Source organism: Dryobates pubescens, chromosome 14 (genome assembly GCF_014839835.1).
Source record: "Dryobates pubescens isolate bDryPub1 chromosome 14, bDryPub1.pri, whole genome shotgun sequence".
In the NCBI taxonomy this organism is placed as follows: Eukaryota; Metazoa; Chordata; class Aves; order Piciformes; family Picidae; genus Dryobates; species Dryobates pubescens.
In genome coordinates this window covers 13,699,549-13,720,797 of record NC_071625.1, presented here as the reverse complement: position 1 = coordinate 13,720,797, position 21,249 = coordinate 13,699,549, and the positions used below count along the sequence as shown (strand labels likewise).

Sequence of the window (21,249 nt, the reverse complement as noted above, 5' to 3'; positions counted from 1 at the left end):
CTTGCTGAGCATTGATGAGATCCCTCTCAGGCTGCTCTTCTCCAGGCTCAACAGCCCCAGGGCTCTCAGCCTTTCCTTCTCACAGAGATGCTCCAGGCCCCTCAGCATCTTCAGAGCCTCCCCTGGACCCTCTCCACTAGTTACCTGTCTCTCTCAAACTGGGGAGCCCAGAACTGGCCCAAATACTTCAGATGTGGCCTCCATTGGACAGAGTAGAGAGAATGGGAAGTGTCTGGAAAGGAAAATGCAAAGGCTTGCACAGAGGGATTTGGTGAACAGAAAGCAGAGAGCAGAACGGAGAAACCTACTCAGGTTTTACAAGGAGTTGAGCACCTGCTGAGGTGGGAATGAGGGAGGCCTGACAGCTCCGTGGAGAGTGTTCCCATCATCAACTCACAGCGTGGGAAGCATCAGAGACTTCAGCTGTGACCGTGCCAGGAGTACCTGCAGTCAGTTTGCGCATGAGGAGAAAGACAACAGAAAAGGAGGGGAAAAAGGAAGGAGAGACTCAGTGTTCAGCTTAGGCATTGAGGTGCTGCAGCAGGTCCTGAGAAGGGGAACAAAGCCGGGGAAGGGTCTGGAGAACAGGGCTGGTGAGGAGCAGCTGAGGGACCTGAGGTTGGTCAGCCTGGAGAAAGGGAAGCTGAGGGGAGACCTTCTGGCTCTCTACAACTCCCTCAAAGGAGGCTGAAGTGAGGCTGGTGTTGGTCTTTTCTCCCAAGTAGTAAGTAATAGAACAAGAGGAAGCGGCCTCAAGTTGCACCAGGGGACGCTGAGGTTGGACGTGAGGAAAAACTTCTTCACTGCAAGAGTGGTCAGGCATTGGAACAGGCTTCCCAGGGAGGTGATGGAGATCCCCCTGGAGACGTTCAAGAAACACACCACCATGGCACTTTGGGGCATGGTTTAACGGCCATGGTGAAGTTGGCTGAAGGTTGGGCTCGATCTTAAGGGTCTCTTCCGCCTGTCACAGCAATTCTGTGACTCTACAAACGCTGCGGAGCTGGAGCCGAGCGCCGAGGAGAAGGTTTCTCTAGGTGGTGACACCTCCTCATTGAGCAAGGCTGACCTCCCTGCCTGGAAGCAGCCTGTTATTTTTAACAGAGGGCTCTGACAGCAGAATCCCCACTGCTGGCTGCCCGCAGCTCCTCTGGCAGCTCGGGACAAGTCACCTGTAAATGCCAAGCAGAGCCAGAAACCCAAAACCGTTACTTACGAAGCCTGACGTCACCCTGGAGGGCAAGCAGCCAACTATGTGAACTTTTCCCAATTACTGCAGGGGAGAGGAGCCCCTGGGCCACCCATGCTCCACCCCTGGCCCCCAAGGACAAGCCCAGCAACAGAGGGAAGAGAGGCCTGACAACACAATGATCTATGGGCAAGGTCAAACCTCTGTGTGAGAGCACAATGACGGGAGGCTGGCTGGCCCGCTGAACCTGGGGAGGGTTCATCTGAGCTAGGAACAAGATAGGAATCCCAGAATCTCAGCATGGGCAGGGTTGGAAGGGACCTCTGGAGATCATTCAGCCCAACCCACCTGCAGGGCACCCACAGCAGGGTGCCCAGGATGGCAATGTCCAGGTAGGTTTGAAGTCTCTCCAGAGACAGAAACTCTACAGCCTCTCTGAGCAGTCTCCAGAGCTCTGAACCCTCACAGCAAAGAAGTTTTTCTTCATGTTCAGGTGGAACCTCCTGGGTTCCAGGTTGTGCCAGTTGCTCCTTGTCCTGTCACTGGGCACCACTGACAAGAGTCTGGCTCCAGCCTCTTGCCCTGCACCCTTTAGCTCTTGCTGAGCATTGACCAGATCCCCTCTCAGGCTGCTCTTCTCCAGGCTCTGCAGCCCCAGGGCTCTCAGCCTTCCCTCCTCACAGAGATGCCCCAGGCCCCTCAGCATCTTCAGAGCCTCCACTCAACTCCCTCCAGTAGTTCCCTGTCTCTCTTGAACTGGGGAGCCCAGAACTGGACCCAGGACTCCAGATATTGCCTCACTAGGGCAGAGTAGAGGAAAAGAACCACCCCTCCACCTGCTGGCCACACTCTTCTTTGTGTGCCTCAGGAGACTACTGGCCTGCTTGGCCACCAGGGCATATTGCTGGTGACCCTGCTGGCCACCAGCGCTCCCAGGCCTGTCTCTGCAGAGTTGCTTTCCAGCAGGTTACCCTTCACCTGTACTGCTGCAGGGAGTTGCTCCTCCCCAGATGCAGAACTCTACACTTGTCCTTGTTGCCCTTCTTGACCTTCATGAGGTTCTTGCACCTCCTGAGAGGTTCAACTGCCCAGCTTGTCCAGGTCAAGGACCCAGAAAGGACCTAGGAATTACCTAGGAGTCTTAGAAAGACAACATTTATGTTGGAGCAGAGAAGAAAATGCATGATGAGCTCCAAGGGGTCCTGAGCTGTGCTACCTGTGGCACAAGGACCTCTTCCTAGGGCAGTGGATCATCACCTCTGACTCTTTCTAATAAGACATAAGAGAGATATCACAGCAGCTTAGCTCACCTGTAACATGATCTGTCACCTCCCAGGCAGCACCAGCACTATGGCCAAGTCACAAAAAGGAGCAGAAAAACAAGCAGCAAGCAACCCAGCTGGAAGAAAAACACACACCCAAAAGAATCCCACCAGGAATTCCTCCATGAGGAACATTTTCTGGCTGGCCACCACTCTAGAAGAAGATCAAAACTCCACCACTGAGGTTTTCAAAGCTGCCAGAAGGATCCAAGCAGGCAGTGGCAATAAAATTAACAGCAGCTGAGCATTCAGCTGCCAGCCATAACTTACTCCTCACCATTTACACCCCATTTACTCATGCCTGGGCATCAGTAACACAAACCAGCTCCTTCTACTAACTTCTGCCACCAGCCTTTTGCCAAGCCAGCATTCCATGGCCCATCCCACCCCCCTTGTAGTGTTGGGCAAGGAAAATGAGAAATTGGGGGTTAGGGACTTTTTAGAAGGTGAGAATTGCAGGTGGCAGGGTGAAAGAGGTCTTACAAATCCCAGTGGAATTCCTCTCTGGGAAGAAGGAAATACAAACAGGATTTCCTCCTGTTCAGCAGCTTCACAGAAGGCAACTTCAGTGCTGGTGGTGGCAGAAGACAAGCAGGAAGCTGGCAACACAAAGCCCTGTCTTATCTCAGACTGAGTCAAGAGGAAAGCAAAGATAAATAGGAAAGGAGGTGATTCTCTTTCTCTACTTGCTCTCCCATCTGGAGTAGTGTGTCCAGCTTTGGAGCCTCCACAAGTATCCAACACAAGGAGGACACTGGAACATATTGCCCAGGGAAGTTGTGGATGCCCCCTCCCTGGGGGCATTCAAGGCCAGGTTGGATGAGGCCTTGAGCAATGTGATCTAGTGGAAGGTGTCCCTGCCCATGGCAAGGGGGTCGGAACTAGAGGATTTCCAAGGGCCCTTCCAACCCAAACCATTCTATGAATCTGTGCACTGTTAGTGTGGGTCCAGAAAAGGGACACACACTAGGGCTAGAGCACCACTCCTATGTGGTTGATGTTGCACTTCAGCAAAACAAAGATAGGGACCTGCTGGAGAAGGGCCAGAGGAGGGCACAACAATGATGCAAGCTGCTGGAACTCCTCTGCTGCAAGGACAGGCTGGGACAGTTGGGGCTGCTCAGCTTGGAGAAGAGAAGGCTCCAGGGAGACCTTACTTCAATCTTCCATCATTTGAGGGGAGCTACAGCAGAGCTGGAGAAGGACATTTTACAAAGGCATGGAGTGACAGGACCAGGGGTGAAGGCTTCAGACTGGAAGAAGCTGGATTTAAGAAGCAAGTCTTCCCCCTGAGCTGGGCGGGAGGTGAGGCACTGGAACAGATTGCCCAGAGAAGTTGTGAAGGCTCCATCCCTGGAGGCGTTCAAAGCCAGGCTGGATGTGGCCTTGAGCACCTGGTCTAGTGGAAGGCATCCCTGACAATGGCAGGGGGGCCGGAACTAGAGGATCTTTAAGGTCCCTTCCAACCCAACCGAGTCAGGGGTAAATCACAAACCCAGACTCACAGCTGTGCATCTCTCCTAACTGTGACTCTCATCAACCTGGTTTCCTTTGCCAAGGCATGTTGTGGATGGTGAATGCAATGTGACAGCTCTGCCACCTCACCAAAGCACCAGTTCACCAGTCAAAGCCTGCAAAGCTCTCTCAACAGGCAGTGTGCTGAGTCATGGTGCTTCCTCCACCCCACCACAAGTCCACACCACTCTCCACACCCAGGGAGCAAAAGCAATCAAAGGATGAAGCTGCATGGCACAGCCAGAGAGACATCCCTGGCAGCATGGCAATCACAGAAACATTTTAGTTGCAAAAGACCTCTGAGATCATCAAGCCCAACCATTAACCCAGCACTGCCAGGTCACCACTAGACCATGGCCCTCAGCAGCACACCTACACAGCTTTTCAATTCCTTCAGGTCTGGGGCCTCCACCTCTTCCCTGGGCAGCCTGGGCCAGGTCTTGACAACCCTTTCCATTAAGAAATTTTTCCTCATGTCCAACCTAAACCTCCTCTGGTGCAACCTGAGGCCACTTCTTCTCATTCTATCAACTGATACTAGAGGGAGGAGACTGACCCCCACCTCACTTCAACCTCCTTTCTGGGAGTTGTAGAGAGACAGAAGGTCTCTCCCCAGCCTCCTCTTCTCTAGACTAAACCACCCCAGTTCCCTCAGGTGCCCCTTGTAAGCAGAAGGGGGCCAGCCTGTTTTCAAAGGTGCCTTGTGACAGAACAAGGGGCAATGGATACAAACTGGAATCCAGGAAGATCCACCTCAACGTGAGGAAAAGCTTCTCTGCTGTGAGGGTGATGGAGCCCTGGAGCAGGCTGCCCAACAGTTTGTGGAGTCTCCTCCTCTGGAGGCTTTCAACACCCATCTGGATGTGCTCCTGTGTGACCTGCCCTATGGGATCCTGCTTTGGCAGAGGGGTTGGACTGGATGATCTCCAGAGGTCCCTTCCAACCCTTAAAGTTCTCCAGTTCTATTAAATCAGTTGTAGTGAGGTGGGGGTTGGTCTCTTCTCTCTAGCATCAGGTGACAGAACGAGAGGAAGTGGCCTCAAGTTGTACCAGGGGAAGTTTAGGTTGGACATGAGGAAAAATTCCTTTACTGAAAGAGTGGTCAGGCACTGGAACAGGCTGCCCAGAAGGTGGTGGAGTCACCATCCATGGAGATGTTCAAGACACCTGTGGGCATGGCACTTAGGGACATGGTTTAGTGGCCATGGTGGCGTTCAGTCAATGGCTGGACTTGATGATCCCAGAGGGCTTTTCCAACCCAGTTCCCTGATTCTCTGAAAGAAGTTCATCTCAAGATCGCACAACCCATTTCCAGGATGATCTTGAACCATCAAACCCAGTGAACACCAAATCATTTAAGGACCAGAACCAAGACCACAATAAAAGCTCCCTAGAGAAATCCACCTCTTGCTTTGTCCACCTCCTCCTTCCAGCCAGCTCTGACTGTGCCTCAGCAACCCTCAGCACGCAGCTGAGGAGTCCTGCCTGCAAGGGGAACATTACAGAGGGGAAAAGCCACCAAGAGGAACCTCTCAGCAGCATCTTTGTAATATCCTCTAAATTCCAACCCCCCCTCTCCTCACCCTGCTGCTGCTGCTGCTGAACAATGCAGTTTGAAATTCAATTAAAGTGATTATCTGTTGTGGTAAAAAAAAAAACCCACCCACAAATTGTGTCCAGCATCTATCCTGCAGCAGTTTTTACACCTTTTAGCCTCATTATTTTCTAACTGTTTCCTCCTGTTTATGCTGCTTTCAACTTAAATTGCTGATAGTATGAGGGCCCAAAAGCAAAAACAAAAAGGGAAGAAAGAGATAAAACAAAAAATGAGCACACCTTGTCTGAAGAAAATTGATTCTCTTTTCTTTTCCCCCCTTTCTCACCCCCACCCCCCCCTCCTGGAGAGGAAGAAGAAGGAAGGGAGGGGGGGTTGGGAAGGGGGGGTGGGGGGAGGGGGAGGAGGTGATTGCCAGGTTTTATATACTCAGTTCCTGGTGATCATTAGTAATTCAATTTTCTTTTTATTAGCCCCCTTATCTGCTGAGCAATACAGTGGCAGAGCTGACCTCTTTCACATGGGTAAATGTTTAAAATCTTTCTCCTGATTAATTTTGCCAGTTAAGGAAGCAAGGGGGGGGGGGGGGGGGGGGGGAGGAAAAAATAAAAAGAAGAGGAGGGAAAAAAAAAAAGGAAGAAGAAGAAGAAGAAGAAGAAATAGCCCAGCTCTTAACCATCACAATGAATAAAGCTTAATGTTGATTGTGATGGAATTTCTAATGCCAGGGAAATTGATTGAGCGCAGCAATTACACCTCAATAGTAACTCAAGGGAAATGGGAATAGTTTTCTCCTTTGGCCATAGCCCTTTTGGTTATTTAAAACAATCCAATTTGCAAGGATAATTATATATTAGTGTTTTATCTGCCACTTGAAATGAACATGGGAGTTTTGATACTGGCCCGGCATTAGCAGGTTATTGCTGCAAATTACTTGATATCTGCTTTCTTTCACATAAAAGAAGAAATTAGGCCATCAATAACCAGAAAAAGGTGGACCGAGGAGATGAGAGGGGCACGAGTGCCCTCTGCAGGGCTGCCTGCAAGACAGAGCCTGCAAACGTCCCAATTCCGCCCTCCCTGCAAAGCCAGATTCCCCAAACGTCCCAATTCCGCCCTCCCTGCAGAGCCAGATTCCCCAAACGTCCCAATTCCGCCCTCCCTGCAAAGCCAGATTCCCCAAACGTCCCAATTCCACCCTCCCTGCAAAGCCAGATTCCCCAAACGTCCCAATTCCGCCCTCCCTGCAAAAAAAAAAGCAGGGGAAGGTTCTCCCAAACTCCCAATTCTGCCTTCCCTGCAAGAAGAGATCCCCAAACTCCCAATCCTGCCCTCCCTGCAGGAAGGGATCCCCAAACTCCCAATCCTGCCCTCCCTGCAGGAAGGGATCCCCAAACTCCCAATCCTGCCCTCCCTGCAGGAAGGGATCCCCAAACTCTCAATTCTGCCTTCCCTGCAAGAAGGGATCCCCAAACTCCCAATCCTGCCCTCCCTGCAAGAAGGGATCCCCAAACTCCCAATCCTGCCCTCCCTGCAAGAAGGGATCCCCAAACTCCCAATCCTGCCCTTCCTAGAAGAAGAGATCCCCAAAAGTCCCAGTTCTGCCCTCCCTGCAAAGAAGGGCAGGGAGAGATACCCTGAAATTCCCAATTCTGCTCTCCTTCCCCAAAATTCCATATTCTGCCCACCCTGAAGGAAGAAATCCCCCAAAACACCTGCTTCTGTCCTCCCTGCAAAGAAGGGAACAAAATTCCCACTACTGCCCTCCCTGGGAAAAAAAAGGGCAGAAAATAGAATAGAATAGAATTAACCAGGTTGGGAAGGCCCTTTGAGATCATCGAGTCCAACCTATCATCCAACACCATCTAATCAACTGAACCATGGCATCAAGCACCCCATCCAGTCTCTTCCTTAAACACCTCCAGTGATGGTGACTCCACCACCTCCCTGGGCAGCACATTCCAATGGCCAGTCACTCTCTTCCTAACTTCCAGTCTAAACCTCCCCTGGCACAGCTTGAGACTCTGTCCTCTTGTTCTGGTGCTGGTTGCCTGGGAGAAGAGACCAACCTCACATCCTCATAGCAATTGAAAATCCGTGTGGATGTGGGGCTGAGGGACATGGTTTAGCAGCACACTTGGTAGTGTCCAGTTAATGGTCGATCTTAAAGGTCTTTTCCAGCCCAAATGAGTCTGTGATCTGTTAAAGGTTCACGCCTGCAGGCACTCACCTGCTTTCCACCCAAAACAAGAAAGGACTTCAGCCTGCAAGACGCCAAACAAGCTGTTGAGAAAGAGCTGGGGATTTCCACATCCACACTGCTCACACAGGACCTGTAGGACAGGAGGAGCAAGCACATCCCTCTCCCACCACATTTGGATCAAACCTCACTCAGAAGTTGCTACTTTCCCTTCAAATCGGTGAGAAAAAGGTCTCACCCTTCTGCTTTTGGGCACAACCCCAGCTCCAGCATGGAGAAAGCAGACAAAGGCAGTCCAAGCCAGGACAGGGCCAAAAGGTGGTGTTGGCCCAACATATCACCACCAGTTTCTTGTATTTTATATTGCATTGGCTGTTTTCTGTGACAAAAGCAACCAAAAAAAAGACAGTTCAGGGCAGACTTCTGCCATTTAGACAACAAAACTGCCACAACCCCTTATTGGTAGGAATAGAGTAGAATAGAATAGAATAGACCAGACCAGACCAGAAGGGACCTTTGAGATCATCAAGTCCAACCTATCACCCAACACCATCTAATCAACTAAAGCATGGCACCAAGCACCCCATCCAGTCTCTTCCTAAACACCTCCAGTGATGGTGACTCCACCACCTTCCTGGGCAGCACATTCCAATGGCCAATCACTCTTTCCATGAAGAACTTCTTCCTAACATCCAGCCTAAACCTCCCCTGGTGCAGCTTGAGACTGTGTCCTCTTGTTCTGGTGCTGGTTGCCTGGGAGAAGAGACCAACCCCCACCTGGCTACAACCTCCCTTCAGGTAGTTGTAGAGAGCAATAAGGTCTGCCCTGAGCCTCCTCTTCTCCAGGCTAAAGCAGAAAAGTCACTTCAGAAATGACAGAGCAGGAGCTTGGTGTTTAGCCTCCAAATCAAATCCTTTGGTTCTCCGAGGCCAAATAAAACCCAAAGCCAAAACCAGATGGTTGAGGGGTTTCCCATCCTTAATTGCCTGTTTCTTGCATCCAAGAAGGAATTGCAAAATGAGGGCAGAGCCCAGGAACCTTCCCCAGCACAACTCCCACACAGTTAGAGCCTGAACCTCTAATTCTTACCCCTAAGAGCTCTTCCAACTATGGTAAATCACAATAAAACAAACATGTAAGATATCCCTTAATTACCTCATTCTAGTGTTGCCAGTGTTTTATCTAGCTAACAATACCTGAAGAGTTCCTTTGAAAGAGAAAAGGAACAGAAATCACAGAGGTAACTTGCACTCATTCTGATGCAACACTGTGGTGCCAGTGGCCAGAGGAGCATCCTGATGATCCTCCAGCTTTTTCCTGCAACCACTGCCCTTTATCCCTCTTGGACCAGATCCAGCTCCCTGATTCAGGTTTACATTGTCCAGCTTCAATCCTGAATTTGCCAGTTCAGTAGATAAGGTAACTATGAACCTTGAAATTCCACCAGAAGGCTCAAAAAATGCAGGTGCCCAATGAAACAAATCCAGTGAAACCAAGTCAGACATGGGGGAGGCTTCATCAGGCTCATGACTGGGACCAAAGTGAGTTGTGAGTGCAGTCACAACTCCCAAAGTCATTATCTCCAACTTCTCCTTCCCTCCAAAAGAGCCCAAGAAGTTATATGAGAGAGAAGAGGATAGAGAGGAGGGAAGGGGAGGGAGGAGAGAGGAGGGAAGGGGAGGGAGGGGAGGGAAGGGAGAACACAAAAACTAAAGAATTCTTTAATATTAATGGCACATGAATATTAAGTACTAAGTGGTCAAGAAGTCCAACATCTAAAGGCTGTTTCATCAACATTTATTTGCCTCTGCTAAGCATCAGAACATTTTCTATTCCTCTGCTTTGGCCAAGCCCTTGAGCTCCTCCTACACACACATGCTGCTTGGTGTGGAAGTACCTGGATGATGGAGAGAGTACAAACTGTGCCAGAAATGCTTCATCATTCTCCTGTCCCATCAGAACAGCTTCCATGTGGGACATGCCCTGATTTCTGAGTGGTTATTAAATGTTCCACTTCATCACATGGGTATTTTGGATTTAACTGCTGAAGAGCTGCCCCACTACAGGAGATCAAGCAGGTCCATTTGGGTCCACAAGGGGAACTGGAGAGTCAGGAGATGGAGAGACCATTGTGTTACATCCCTGGGAATAGCAGGAGCAACATTTTCGGTCACGCCACATATCCCCAAAGCCTGTTGAACAGGACCAGCAGGAGAGAGCAAAGCTGTGTCACCACAGAAGGGACTGACCTGGCTTTTTACACCCACACTGTGGAGCACCAAGCAGGACATGCTCCTCCTCAGCTGTCCTGTCTTTAGCCCTGACTCACACTAACTGGTGGTAAACCACTCAGTCATCCCAGGACAGTCACCAGTCTAGCCCCAGAAAGCTCCCAGCTTCAGCTCCTCTCCTCATCTCCCTCCTCTCCTCTAATCTCCCCTCTTCCCCCTCCTCTCTCTCCATTTAACTTCTTGGGCTCTTCTGGAGGGAAGGACAAATTGGAGTTCCTAGTCTCACAAGCCCCACACTGCTCCCAGATGGCCCCAGTAACATCTCCACACCCCATCTACTTCTCTCACACACTTGTTTTGTGAGAAATGGCAGCACTTAAACCCCATGCACAGGATGAAACCCCACACTTTGCACAGGAAAGTGAAATAAAGAAAAGCCTACAGGTCCCAAGGATTCAAGCCCAAAACCTCAATTCTACTCAAAGGAACCAAATGCACAGCTAGTTATGAAGGGTCAAGCTCTGCTGGAGTTGGTTGTTTGGCCTACATCTCAAGGATGCTGCTTCCCCAAGGAAAAGCAGGAACAGGTAGGGCAGGCACCTTGGGTGGTCCTCAACCACAGCCAGATGCCCAGCACGCAGCACCAACCCTGCCAAAATTCATTTCAAAGCAGTCAGGACTCTCTCAGACTGAATTTCTCTGCTAAGTGGAGAAGGAAAGCAGCCATGCATCGCTCAGCAGCTGCCAGCAGCACAAGAAGAAGGAAACCAAGCCCTCTGGGATCCCCTGGATGATGGTAAAACAGCTTGGATTACCAGCGATCAGCTACTCGTGTGATGTCAGCACTGAGTATTCCATGTCCCAGCAGCAAGGAGACAGCCTGGAGGTGAGGTAAAGCTGACAAGAACTGTCCAACTTACACCACTGCACTGTGTCATGGAGAGCATCTCCAGAAGAGGACACACACCCAAGTCCTCAAAGTCCCCATGTCAAGAAACAACAGACCCAGCAAGAGATCTCAACTGCACAAGGTCCTCCTAGCATAAAGATGTTTAATTCAGCACTCTGGAGAGACTGGACAAAGCAACAACCTCCTGCCCCCCACCCTGGAGAGGAGAAAAGCAGCCTAAAAGAGTCCACCAAAGCTGCAGGTGAATGGACCCCAGTGCTAGACCATTTTCCTCTGGAAACCATCCAGTCCAACCCCCCTGCTAAAGCAGGGTCACCCACAGCAGGATGATCAATGTCCAGGTAGGTTTGGAATCTCTCCAGAGGAGACTCCACAACCTCCCTGGGCAACCTGCTCCAGCACCCTCAAAGTCAAGAAGCTTCTCCTTACACTTCTCCACACACCAGAGTTTCCTGACATCCAGAAATGGAGCACAATTCAGCCCCAAAACCAGGCTACCACCGGAACACTGGATTATCAAGGCAACATCAAAGGCCTCTTCCATGATGCACTGACCACCTGCTGAAGCACCAAACCCAGCTGGTTTCTGCTCTGACTGTTGCCAACCCAAACCAGCAGGACATGGACACAACCAACTTGTTCACAAATATGATGGATCTCACATTCCTCTAATTATAGTGGTTGAAAACAAATTCCATGGACACCTGCAGCTGCTGCACAGGTCCATTAGGTAGGCCTGTAGCTGCTAGAGGAACATCTCATGGTGGCTTTTGTCTGGCACCACAAGACAGATTGGTCTTAGAGATGTGTTCCTACCTCTGCCATCCTCTTCCTCCCTTGAGCAAGTCCAATAAAACCACAACAAACCCAATGGAGGTGACCAAGCACAGGACAGCTGTGGGGTAAGGCAGAAGCCTTACTCCAACCAAAGTTCTCCTCAATGTGTCTCACACATGGACTCCCACCTGTTCCATTCTTGAGCAAGTCCAGTAAAACCACAATAAAACCAAGCAACAGCTTAAAAACGGAGGTGACCAAGCACAGGACAGCTCTGGGGTAAGGTTAGAAGCCTTACACCAAACAAACTCCTCAATGTTTCCTCCAGGACCAACAACAACAGATTCCCCTCCTGGAGGACCCACAAAACCGTTTCCAAATCCAACAGTCTCCCTTGGAACCAGCACACAGCCAATAAGCACCATGGGATGGTTGTTCCTACCTTCCCTGGTGGAGCCCTGCATCCTGGTGGCAGGCAGCCTGCAGAGCCTGTGCTTGGTAATCTGCACCAGGCCCTTGGGTGAGGAACGTTTTGGTGTCACAGAAGTTTTCCCCTTCAAGGAGTTCTTCTTCCTGAGGTGGAAGTGACCTTTCAGAGGTGTGGTGGAAGAGATGTTCTTCTTATCTGTTGGAGAGCTGGGAAGGAGAACACCACAGGGTTAGTATATAGTAGACTTGACCAAAACACACTTGGTCCCTTTGCCCAGAGCTGAGATGGAAGGTGGATCATCAAGATCCATGCTTTCTCCAGCAGTTTAAGACACTTGTCCTTTCCCCATCCCCCAACAGAGTGAGGTGATAGAGTCTGGAAATCAATCAAAACAGCTTCTTCCTTTCCTTTGAATATTTTGCTGTTACTCAGGTCAGGGAGGATTCTCCTCAGTGCTGAAGCAAAGCCTTTGGAGAACAGGGATGGGAGAGCTCTCTGTGAAAGGCTGAGGTCCAGAGTTACACAGATTGGTCAAACAATTAAAACTTCAGACCTTCCAACCCTGGAAAGTGCCCTCCAGACAAAAAAAAGTCACCATGCTTGGAAAGACAAAGGTAAACACATCCTCCAGAACATAACGACCCTCTTGGAACAAGTTCTTTACCATGAAGGTAGTGGAACACTGAAACAGGTTGCCCAGGGAGGTGGTTGAGGTCCCATCCCTGGAGATATGCAAAGTGAGGCTCAGTGGGGCTCTGGGCAACCTGATGTAGCCAAGGATAGAATCATAGAATGGTCTGGCTTGGAAAGGACCTGCAAAGATCATCTAGTGAAACCCCCTCTGCAGTAAGCAGGGTCATCATCAACTAGATCAGGTTGCCCAGAGTTAAGATGCCCCTGCTTACTGCAGGGAGCGGGGGTTGGATTAGATGACCTTTGAGGTCCCTTCCAACCCAGACCATTCTATGACTATAAATTTCACTTCTAGCCATGACATAGGTGACAGGACACAAAATGTGACCAGCAATGACAGCACTCTGAAAACACCACCAACTTACCCCAAGTTGCCTTTCTTCTTGATGATTTTGGTCCGACTCTTCACTTTGTAACTGGAGAGTGTGGCATCACCAAAGGACTTGGGCCCACCAAGACCACCAGCTGCTGCGCTGGGAGGTGGTGGAGCAGCCCCAGCTCGAGGGAGGTTGGGAGCTGGAGGCTTTTTCTGATCCTCAGATCTCCACCTGAATGCAGACTTGGAGGTGGAGGGCAAGGTCTGCAGGCTGGAGGCTTTCCACTTGTATTTGCTGGGAGAAACACCCACTTTGGACTGCAGCCCCGATTTCTTCAGCTTTGTCCCCAAATCTGCTTTTGGTGACACCTTAGCAGCTCTGTCAGCTCCACCAACAACCTTCTTTGTGCTTTCCAAAGCTCTAGGGCTGGCCCATCTCTTCACAGCACGAGAGCACTTCCCAGGGCTGGCAACCCAGGTGTAATTAGTTTTCCTGAACTTTGGGGATTTGCTGGAGACGGATGTTGAGGCAGCTCTTTGGAGAGTGGTGGCTTTGGGGGCTACAGAAAACCTGCTCTTAGCTGCAGTCATCCCCGCCACCAAATTGGCAGCCTGAGGACCGCTGGAGCCCATCTCGCCACTTCCACACAGCTCCGGCTCTCTGAAACCATCCCCGACCCGCTCACAGCTGGGCTGACCAGGGGCTGGAGGCTCTGCCTTCCTCCTGCCCAGGTGTCCAGAGGGTGGAGCGTGCCCCGGCAAGACCAAAGGACGCTGCTGCGGCTCGGATCGGAGCGTGACAGCACTTTCGCTGCTGCCGCCGCAGGGGGCGAAGGAGCTGTCGCCAGCCAGGTGAACCTTCCGAGGCCTCTCCGACGAGCTCACGAAGCGGTGAGAGGAGCTGAAGGAAACCGAGAGAGAAGCTCTTCTCTCCTCATTTTGGCTCCTGGGCTGAGACCTCGGCGTCTTTCTACCGTCACCCCCGGCGGCACCAGCCGCCGTCTGCAGCCCAGAAAACTCGCAGCAAGAGCTCCCGTCGCCAAACCCTTCTGCCCTCACAAAAGGACCAGCCCTCTGGGGCAGCTGGATCCCCACAACGATGTTGCCGTCCCTGGTTAAGTCCACGTGTCTCTCTGGAGATGAGGACTCTGGTAGCTCAGGTCCTTGGTTGTCCTCAAGGCTTCCAAACACCTGAGAGGTGCTGGCTCTTCCACCACTTCCATCGTCGCACATTGATCCTGGTGGATGATTGACAAGGGAATATTTTTTCCTCCAGGAGTGACTCTGCTGGGGTTGGAAATCCCTGGGAGCTTGCTGGGGGTACCTGGTGGAAAACGTCCCCCTCCTGGCGAAGGAAGGTTGGCGAGGGTTGCTCCAGCGTGGGGCTGCGGAAGGAGGTGGCCGTGGGGCGTCCCCATGAGCGTTTTTATGGTCATTGATGAGACCTGAGGAGGAGAAGTTGATGGCTGTTAACCATAGAATGGCTTGAGTCGGAAGGGACCTTAAAGATCATCCAGGTCCAACCCCTGTGCCAGGGGCACGGACACCTCCCACTAGACCAAGTTGCTCAAAGCCTCACCCAGGGGAGTGTGTGGCCTTCCAAATGAGGAACAGAGCGAGTTGGTGTTAAGCAGTAATACTGAAGCTGCCCAGAGCTAGGAAAGAGCATGAAAAACATCCCCCACCACACTCCTGTCATGGGGCACATCCCACCCCTGTGCCACCAGCCCCAGGGGCTGTGGAGCAAAGAACATCACTTCCCCCCACCAGCCAGGAGGCTCACAAGACCTGCAGGCACCCATAGTGGGGGGCTCACCTCACACGGGGAACCTCAGACATTCTCAGAACTCCCAGGAAGCCTCTCACCAGCTACTTCCCCTCATTGACTCCTGGGTCCCCTCACAAGCCACAGATTCTGGAATACCTTCACACCCCCTGCCCGGACGCTAGGGCCCCCTTACAACCCGACCCGCACCCTCTCAGACCCTGGGATGTCCCACCACCACCCGAAGTCTCCGGGGTCCCTCACATGCCCGCTCCGGGATCCCAGGGTCCTTCACATGCCCCCTCTCTCCCTCTCAGACTCTGCGTTCCACTCACAACCCTCCTCAACCGCCACCTCCCCGGAACTCCGGGTCTCCTCACAACCCGCCCCTAAGCCCCAAGACCCCGGAATCCGCCTCACGACCCTCTCCCCTCGGCCCCAGACCCCCGCGATCTCCTTGCAGCAGCCACCGCCCGGCCGAGACATACCCTGCAGCAGGCGGATCTGCCGCCACAGCCTCTCCCTCTCCGCCATCCCCGCAACGGCTCCGCGTCACCGCCCGCATCCGCTGACGTCATCACCCTGCGACGGCACATGTGGTTGGTCACGTGGCACCACCCCCACGTGATCCGGTGGCGTCCGTTGCTTAGCAACAGAGGGGCGTGAGGCCCGCGCGCCGCAGGGGCCTGAGCCTGCGCTGGACCCGGGCCGAATGCCCACCGCCGAGCTTGGCGGGCTGCGGCTCTCTCCGCCTCTGTCCCCAGCCCGGGATAACCCGGATGTCCCCAGCCTCTGTCCCTTGCCCAGCCTGCTCCAGCTGTCCCCATTTCCTGTTCCCATTTCCTGTCTCCAAGCCCAGCCCAGCCCAGCTGTCCTCAGGCCCTGCTGGGCTATCTTGTCTGTTCCCTGGCTCCAGACTAGCTCAGTCTAGTCGTTCCCCAGACCCTGTCCCTGAGCCGAGCGTGATCTGGCTGTCCTCATCAGCTCTACCCAGCCCAGCTTCATCCAGCCATCCCTTGTCCTCATTCTAGCCTGCTCCAGCTGTCCTCAGCCCTTGTCCCCAGCCTAGAATATCCCAGGTGTCTTTTGTCCACAGCACAGCCTAGTCTGGCTCTCCCCATCCTCTTTCCCCAGTCTGGGCTGTCCTGTTTCTTGTCCTCAGTTCAGCCTGGTCCAGCTGTTTCCATCCTCTCTCCCTAGTATATGCTATCCCGGCTGTCTCTTGTCTTGCAATGAGCCTGGTCAGGCTGTCCCCATGTCCTGTCCCCAGCCCAGCCTGGTCGACCTGGCCGTCCTGCATCTCCTGTCCCCATCTCAGCTTGGTCCAACAGTCTCCACCCACTGTCCCCTGTCAGTCCCATCCAGCTGTCCTGTCCCCATTCCCTGGCCCTTGCCCACCTCTGCCCTCTCCCATCACCAGTGCCTGCCCACTGCCACCACCCCACCCCAGCCTATGCCTGCAGGAGTGAGGAGGATTTCCTGGTGGCCCCATAGGGCCATCTCCAGCAAGAATATTTCATTTCACACATTAGCTTTGTGAGTCCTTATTTCTCATACTTAATTGTTTGAAATGTTTGGCAGAAGAACCAGTCCTGAAGCTGCAAAGTTTCATTAAAGTTTGCACCTTCTAATTAAGCAAGAAAATGAGTTAAGTGACTCTTAGTCATGTTTTGTGACACATTTCATGGGCAACTCTCAGAGCAGTTCATGTTCCCCCCCCCCCCCATTTCTCAATTCCTCCCAGAAACCAGCAGCAAATTGTGCACAGAAGGCATTTCTCTTTGGTCTGATCTAAGTCCCCACCCCCTAAAAGACTTTCTTTGGCCTGAACTGTACCCCTGGAACTACTGCTCAGGAAAGTGCTGGAGTCCCTACCCAGGGAGGGATTGAAAAGCTGTGTAGATGTGATGCTGAGGGACATGTCTTAGTGGCAGATTTGGGGTGGCTGTGTTGGGGTAATGATTGGACTCAACGATCTTAAAGTTGTTATCCCTCCTCAACAATGTTATGATTCCAGAAAGTCAGATGGCCCCATGTTACCAGTACAAATCAGGAGTGTCTGTGAAGTGTATCCATCCAATCAAGGGAACATAGCTTCCATGGGCTCTAATCCTGAAGGAGTTTGGTTTCTGAGTAATTTCAGATCAAACTCCATAACTTTAAACAAAGCTGCCACAGAACTCACATCTGCAAAGGAGATAAAAACCCAGGCTCTTTGAAACAATTTGGGGGGAAAGAAAAGGCTGAGCCAAGAAGCTGTCCCAGCACAACCCAATTTCCTCCTGAACACTCCCATGATAAGAACTTCATAAAAGCAACCGATCATCAACCTCAAATCATCTGAAACAGAAGCTGTCCCCTGGGACATCTCACTTCCCGTCGCAGTTAGGGGAGTACTGCCTGTCCCAGCGCTGATCAGATGATGTCCTTGGGGCCAGCTCATGATTTGCCTGCTTGGCAAGGTAGATTTAGTAAATTATTTACAACATGTTAGTGGCCTTTTAAAGGGACTCAGAGGTGGAATATGGGGAAGAGCCACGCCACAGGAATAAACCACTTTGTATGGACGGCAGCAAAGGCTTCGAAATACAAAGCAGTTGGGGAGTGTGGTCCTTACTAGCTTCCCCTCAAGCCCTAAGACTGAAAACACGAAACAAAACAACAAAAAAAAAACCCTCCCTAACCCTCACATCCTCTCTTATTGCAAAATCCTGCATGTAAAAGAACAGGCTGGGGAACCAGGCAGGCAAGGATGGCAGATCTCCTCCCTTTGGGTGGCCTCAGATCAGTTTCAATTGATCACAAAAGCCCCACCCCCAAGTTTTGTAACCTCTTTAAACTGGCAGAAATTGGCACTTCTGCCAAAAAGAATCCTCCTCCGCTCCCAGCTGCTCGTTCCCTCCCTTGTGCTGGCACAAAGATTTGAGTGGTTTGCATAAATGAGCCAGAGCGAGCTGCTCTGAATTAAAATTAATTCAAGGCACGCAGAAGAGAAGCTAATTTTTCACGTAGGGAAGCCATGAATCCAGCACTCCCACAAAGCCCAGATTTGGGAAAGAGCGAGCTAAAAGCAGAGGGTCCTCTTTTGCCAATCTGCCCCAAAATATCTAACTAGAAAAAGCAAAGTGTAGGGGGAAAAAAAATTAAATAGCCACTGAGCTCCTCTTGCTGCTGGAGGCTGAGCGATGTCGTGGCTTCCTCCACCTAAATTCCAACTTCGGATCCACAGCTCAGGAGTCCTTGCCACGGCTGTACAGGCACTGATGCAGGAATTGGGCATCCATAGATTCATAGAATGGTTTGGGTTGGAAGGGACCTTGAAGATGACCTAGTTCCAACCCCCCTGCCATGGGCAGCGACACCTTCCCTGCCAGGAACACCATCCCTACCTGATTACTCAAGGCCTTATCCAATCTGACCTTAAACACCTCCAGGGAGGGAGCATCCATGACCTCCCTGGGCAATCTACCTCCATATGGTCTTCATAATGCTTCAGCAGAAGGATTTAGGACACAACCACTACAAATCTGGACTGTTATGGAGATGATAAGGCTGCAGAAACAGAGGTTGCAAACAAAATGAGGACACCCATATTAGAGCTCAACACTTCTTGACCCCTCAGGAACACACTTAGAATCATGGACTCATAGACTCAGATTCATGGAATGGTCTGGGTTTGAAGGGACCTTTAGGAGATCATCTATTTCCACACACCCCCACCATGGGTAGGGACACCTCCTATTAGAACAGGTTGCTCAAAACTCCATTCGAAGTGGCTTTGAACATTCCCAGGGTTGGAGCCTTCACAGCTTCCCTGGGCAACCTGTTCCAGTGTCTCACCACCCTCATGGTGAATACCACACCTTAAAGCTTACCTTAAAACTTCCCATCATCCCCAGGTAACCTCTCAGTCCTCCCCAGAACCTTCATGCAATGCTCCAACTGAAACTCCCAGGTACCCTCAGAGAGAAGAATCACTCTGCTGTCCTATACAAGATGCTCCTACAAATGGATCCCAGGCAGTGCTGGAGGATCTGGGGATCCCAGGAGATCCCTGTGCCTTCTAAACCCACTCATAAGAGCAGGCAGCAGAAACACCAGTGCCTCCCACTCAGCCTGTCATCAGGTCTCTTCAATCTGCTGGTGCAGTGATGAAGTTTGATGGTTTAACCTTGTCTCAGCAAGCCACTGAGAGACTCCAGATGAAACCAAAGCTGATGAGGCCACGATTCTGAACGTATGAGTGCCTTAATTGGGTCCTGTCACAGCCTTGTCACTGGATACATCATTATGGGGGCTGTTGAAGGCCATTAGAGGGATTAGCTCCATGTTTATTTTGGGCTGAATCAGGCAGTTTAATTTCTTTTACATGTTTCAGTCTCCCTCAGGCATTTTCTCACCCTGCCAGTGCAGCACCAAAAACCTGCTCTTACTTTTTACTGGGTTTTTAATTAAATTAGACTCACAAACAAGTGCCACATGAGTGTGGTGCTACCAACAAAGAACCTGCACTGTGAATCCCTGCACCTCTTTGATGTCTGGCTTGCAACGGGCATGGAGTGGTGAAGCAGCTGAATGGCAGCATCTTTGTCCCTCCTTTGCCCCCTGCACACATCTCAGGGGAGATACAGGCAAGGACAGCTTGCCCCAAGGCAAGATGCTCCTCACAAGTCCCAGTTCATGCTTCAAATGGTGTCCCTGCTCTACTGGATGCCCCCACCTCAGCACATTTCTTCTTGTGGTGAGCACTCAAGGAAACCCTAATGAGCATCAGAGGAGGATCACAGAGTCATAGACTGTTTTGCATTGGAAGGGACCCTTGAAGGTCATCTAGTCCAACCCCCCTGCAGTCAGCAGGGACATCTGCATCTAGAGCAAGTTGATCAGAGTCTCAGCCTGACATCATCTTAGGCTCTATGTGCTGCTGGAATTCAGAGCATACTCCAAACCCATGGACATGCTCAGCCTCCAGCAGCAAGAAGAGCTTCAGCAGCTCTTTAACACTGAAGAAAGTTTCTTCTCCAATAACTTTTTGCTGTTTTAACTTGAGGGAGAAAAAAAAACCTGCTTCCCAAGGGCAAAAACCCTCTAAAATCTCATTTTTGCTGATAATAGCAAGACTCAGGAGCGCAGGGCTCAAGGGAAGGAGATGTCTCCTGGGCTAGATGGAAAACAGAGACTAAAAGAATGTGCTGCATGATCCTAAAGGGAAAGCTGCTGTCATTTATCAAGTGGGCAGCACTTTTCTGCTGTCTTGTCTCTTTTGTTGGCCCTCTTTCTTGCCTTCAGTCTCACTGCTGGTGCTGGAGTTGCACCCAGACCTCTCTGGAGAACTCAGAGCAATGATCTGTGTGCTCCCACATCACTGTCATTCCCAGTTGGGGTGATTATTTTCATAGAATCTCACAGAACTGTTGAGGTGGGAAGAGGCCCCTGAGATCATCAAGTCCAGCTGCTCACCTAGAGCTCACAGTCCCACCACTACGCCTAAGCCACTGCTACTAAGTCATGTCCCTCAGCACCACGTTCATGCACCTTTTAAGTACCTCCAGGGATGGTGACTTCACCACTGACTTGGGCAGCCTGTTCCAATGCCTGACCACTCTTGCAGGAAAGAAATGTTTCCTCAAGTCCAGCCTAAACCTCTTGGGGGCAGGGGGGAGCCTGGGAGTAGGTTCTGCTCTACTGCTTGACCTTGCAGAGGACTTTGCTCCTCAAGCACTTGGGCATTGGACTGTTCCCTACTTGGAAAGGTTATGAAAGAAATCCATACATTGCCATTTGTAGATGTTTGCGTTAGAAGCTCAGTTTGCTGAGCTTCAACCTGCTCTGCTGACCGCTGTGGTGTGGTGGAATCTGGATGGAGAGCACTCCCAGCTGGAGATCCATGCTTGTCCTCAGCCAGCACCATTGCAACACCAGCTGCTGTGTCAACATCCCCACGCTGCCCGACCTGCTGCTCAGGGGTTCATTGCTCAAAACATTTGCAAATCCTGTCAACACAATGAGGGCTTGGGAGTTTCACAACACCACCAAACAGGGGGGGAAAAATCTGCTCTCCTCAAACCCTGCCTTGGGAGTTAGTGACTGGTGGCATCTGCTGGATCTTACAGCAGCTGTTGAAGGGAAAAAAGGCATCAGCTATTTCTCCACAAGCCCTGGTGAGGGGGAAAGGGTGCTCAGGAAGAAGGTGGTGAAATGTTGAGATGTTTCTGGGTTTGTTTGGATCTGGATGCTTTTCTAAGAGCTCTGTGGGTAGCACTGACCTGATAGGACATCAGTGGGCTGTGAGCAAAGCAAAGGTTGATATTCATGTCCAGCAGTACCTACAGAGGCCATAGTCAT

The 21,249-nt window shown here is 51.3% G+C and overlaps 1 protein-coding gene across 2 annotated transcripts in view; it reads right to left on the bottom strand.

Moving 5' to 3' along the window:
* ZC3H3 (zinc finger CCCH-type containing 3) overlaps window positions 1-15,498 on the bottom strand; it is a 149,351-nt gene extending 133,853 nt beyond the window's left edge. For both annotated transcript variants that reach the window (XM_054167310.1, XM_054167311.1), the window contains exons 1-3: window positions 15,393-15,498; window positions 13,189-14,584; window positions 12,143-12,336 (exon numbers count right to left, since the gene is read on the bottom strand). In XM_054167310.1, the coding sequence (XP_054023285.1) occupies window positions 12,143-12,336; window positions 13,189-14,584; window positions 15,393-15,438 (1,636 nt within the window). In that variant the 5' untranslated portion in view covers window positions 15,439-15,498. The remainder of the gene's footprint in view (window positions 1-12,142; window positions 12,337-13,188; window positions 14,585-15,392) is intronic.
* Between the last annotated feature and the right edge of the window lie 5,751 nt (window positions 15,499-21,249).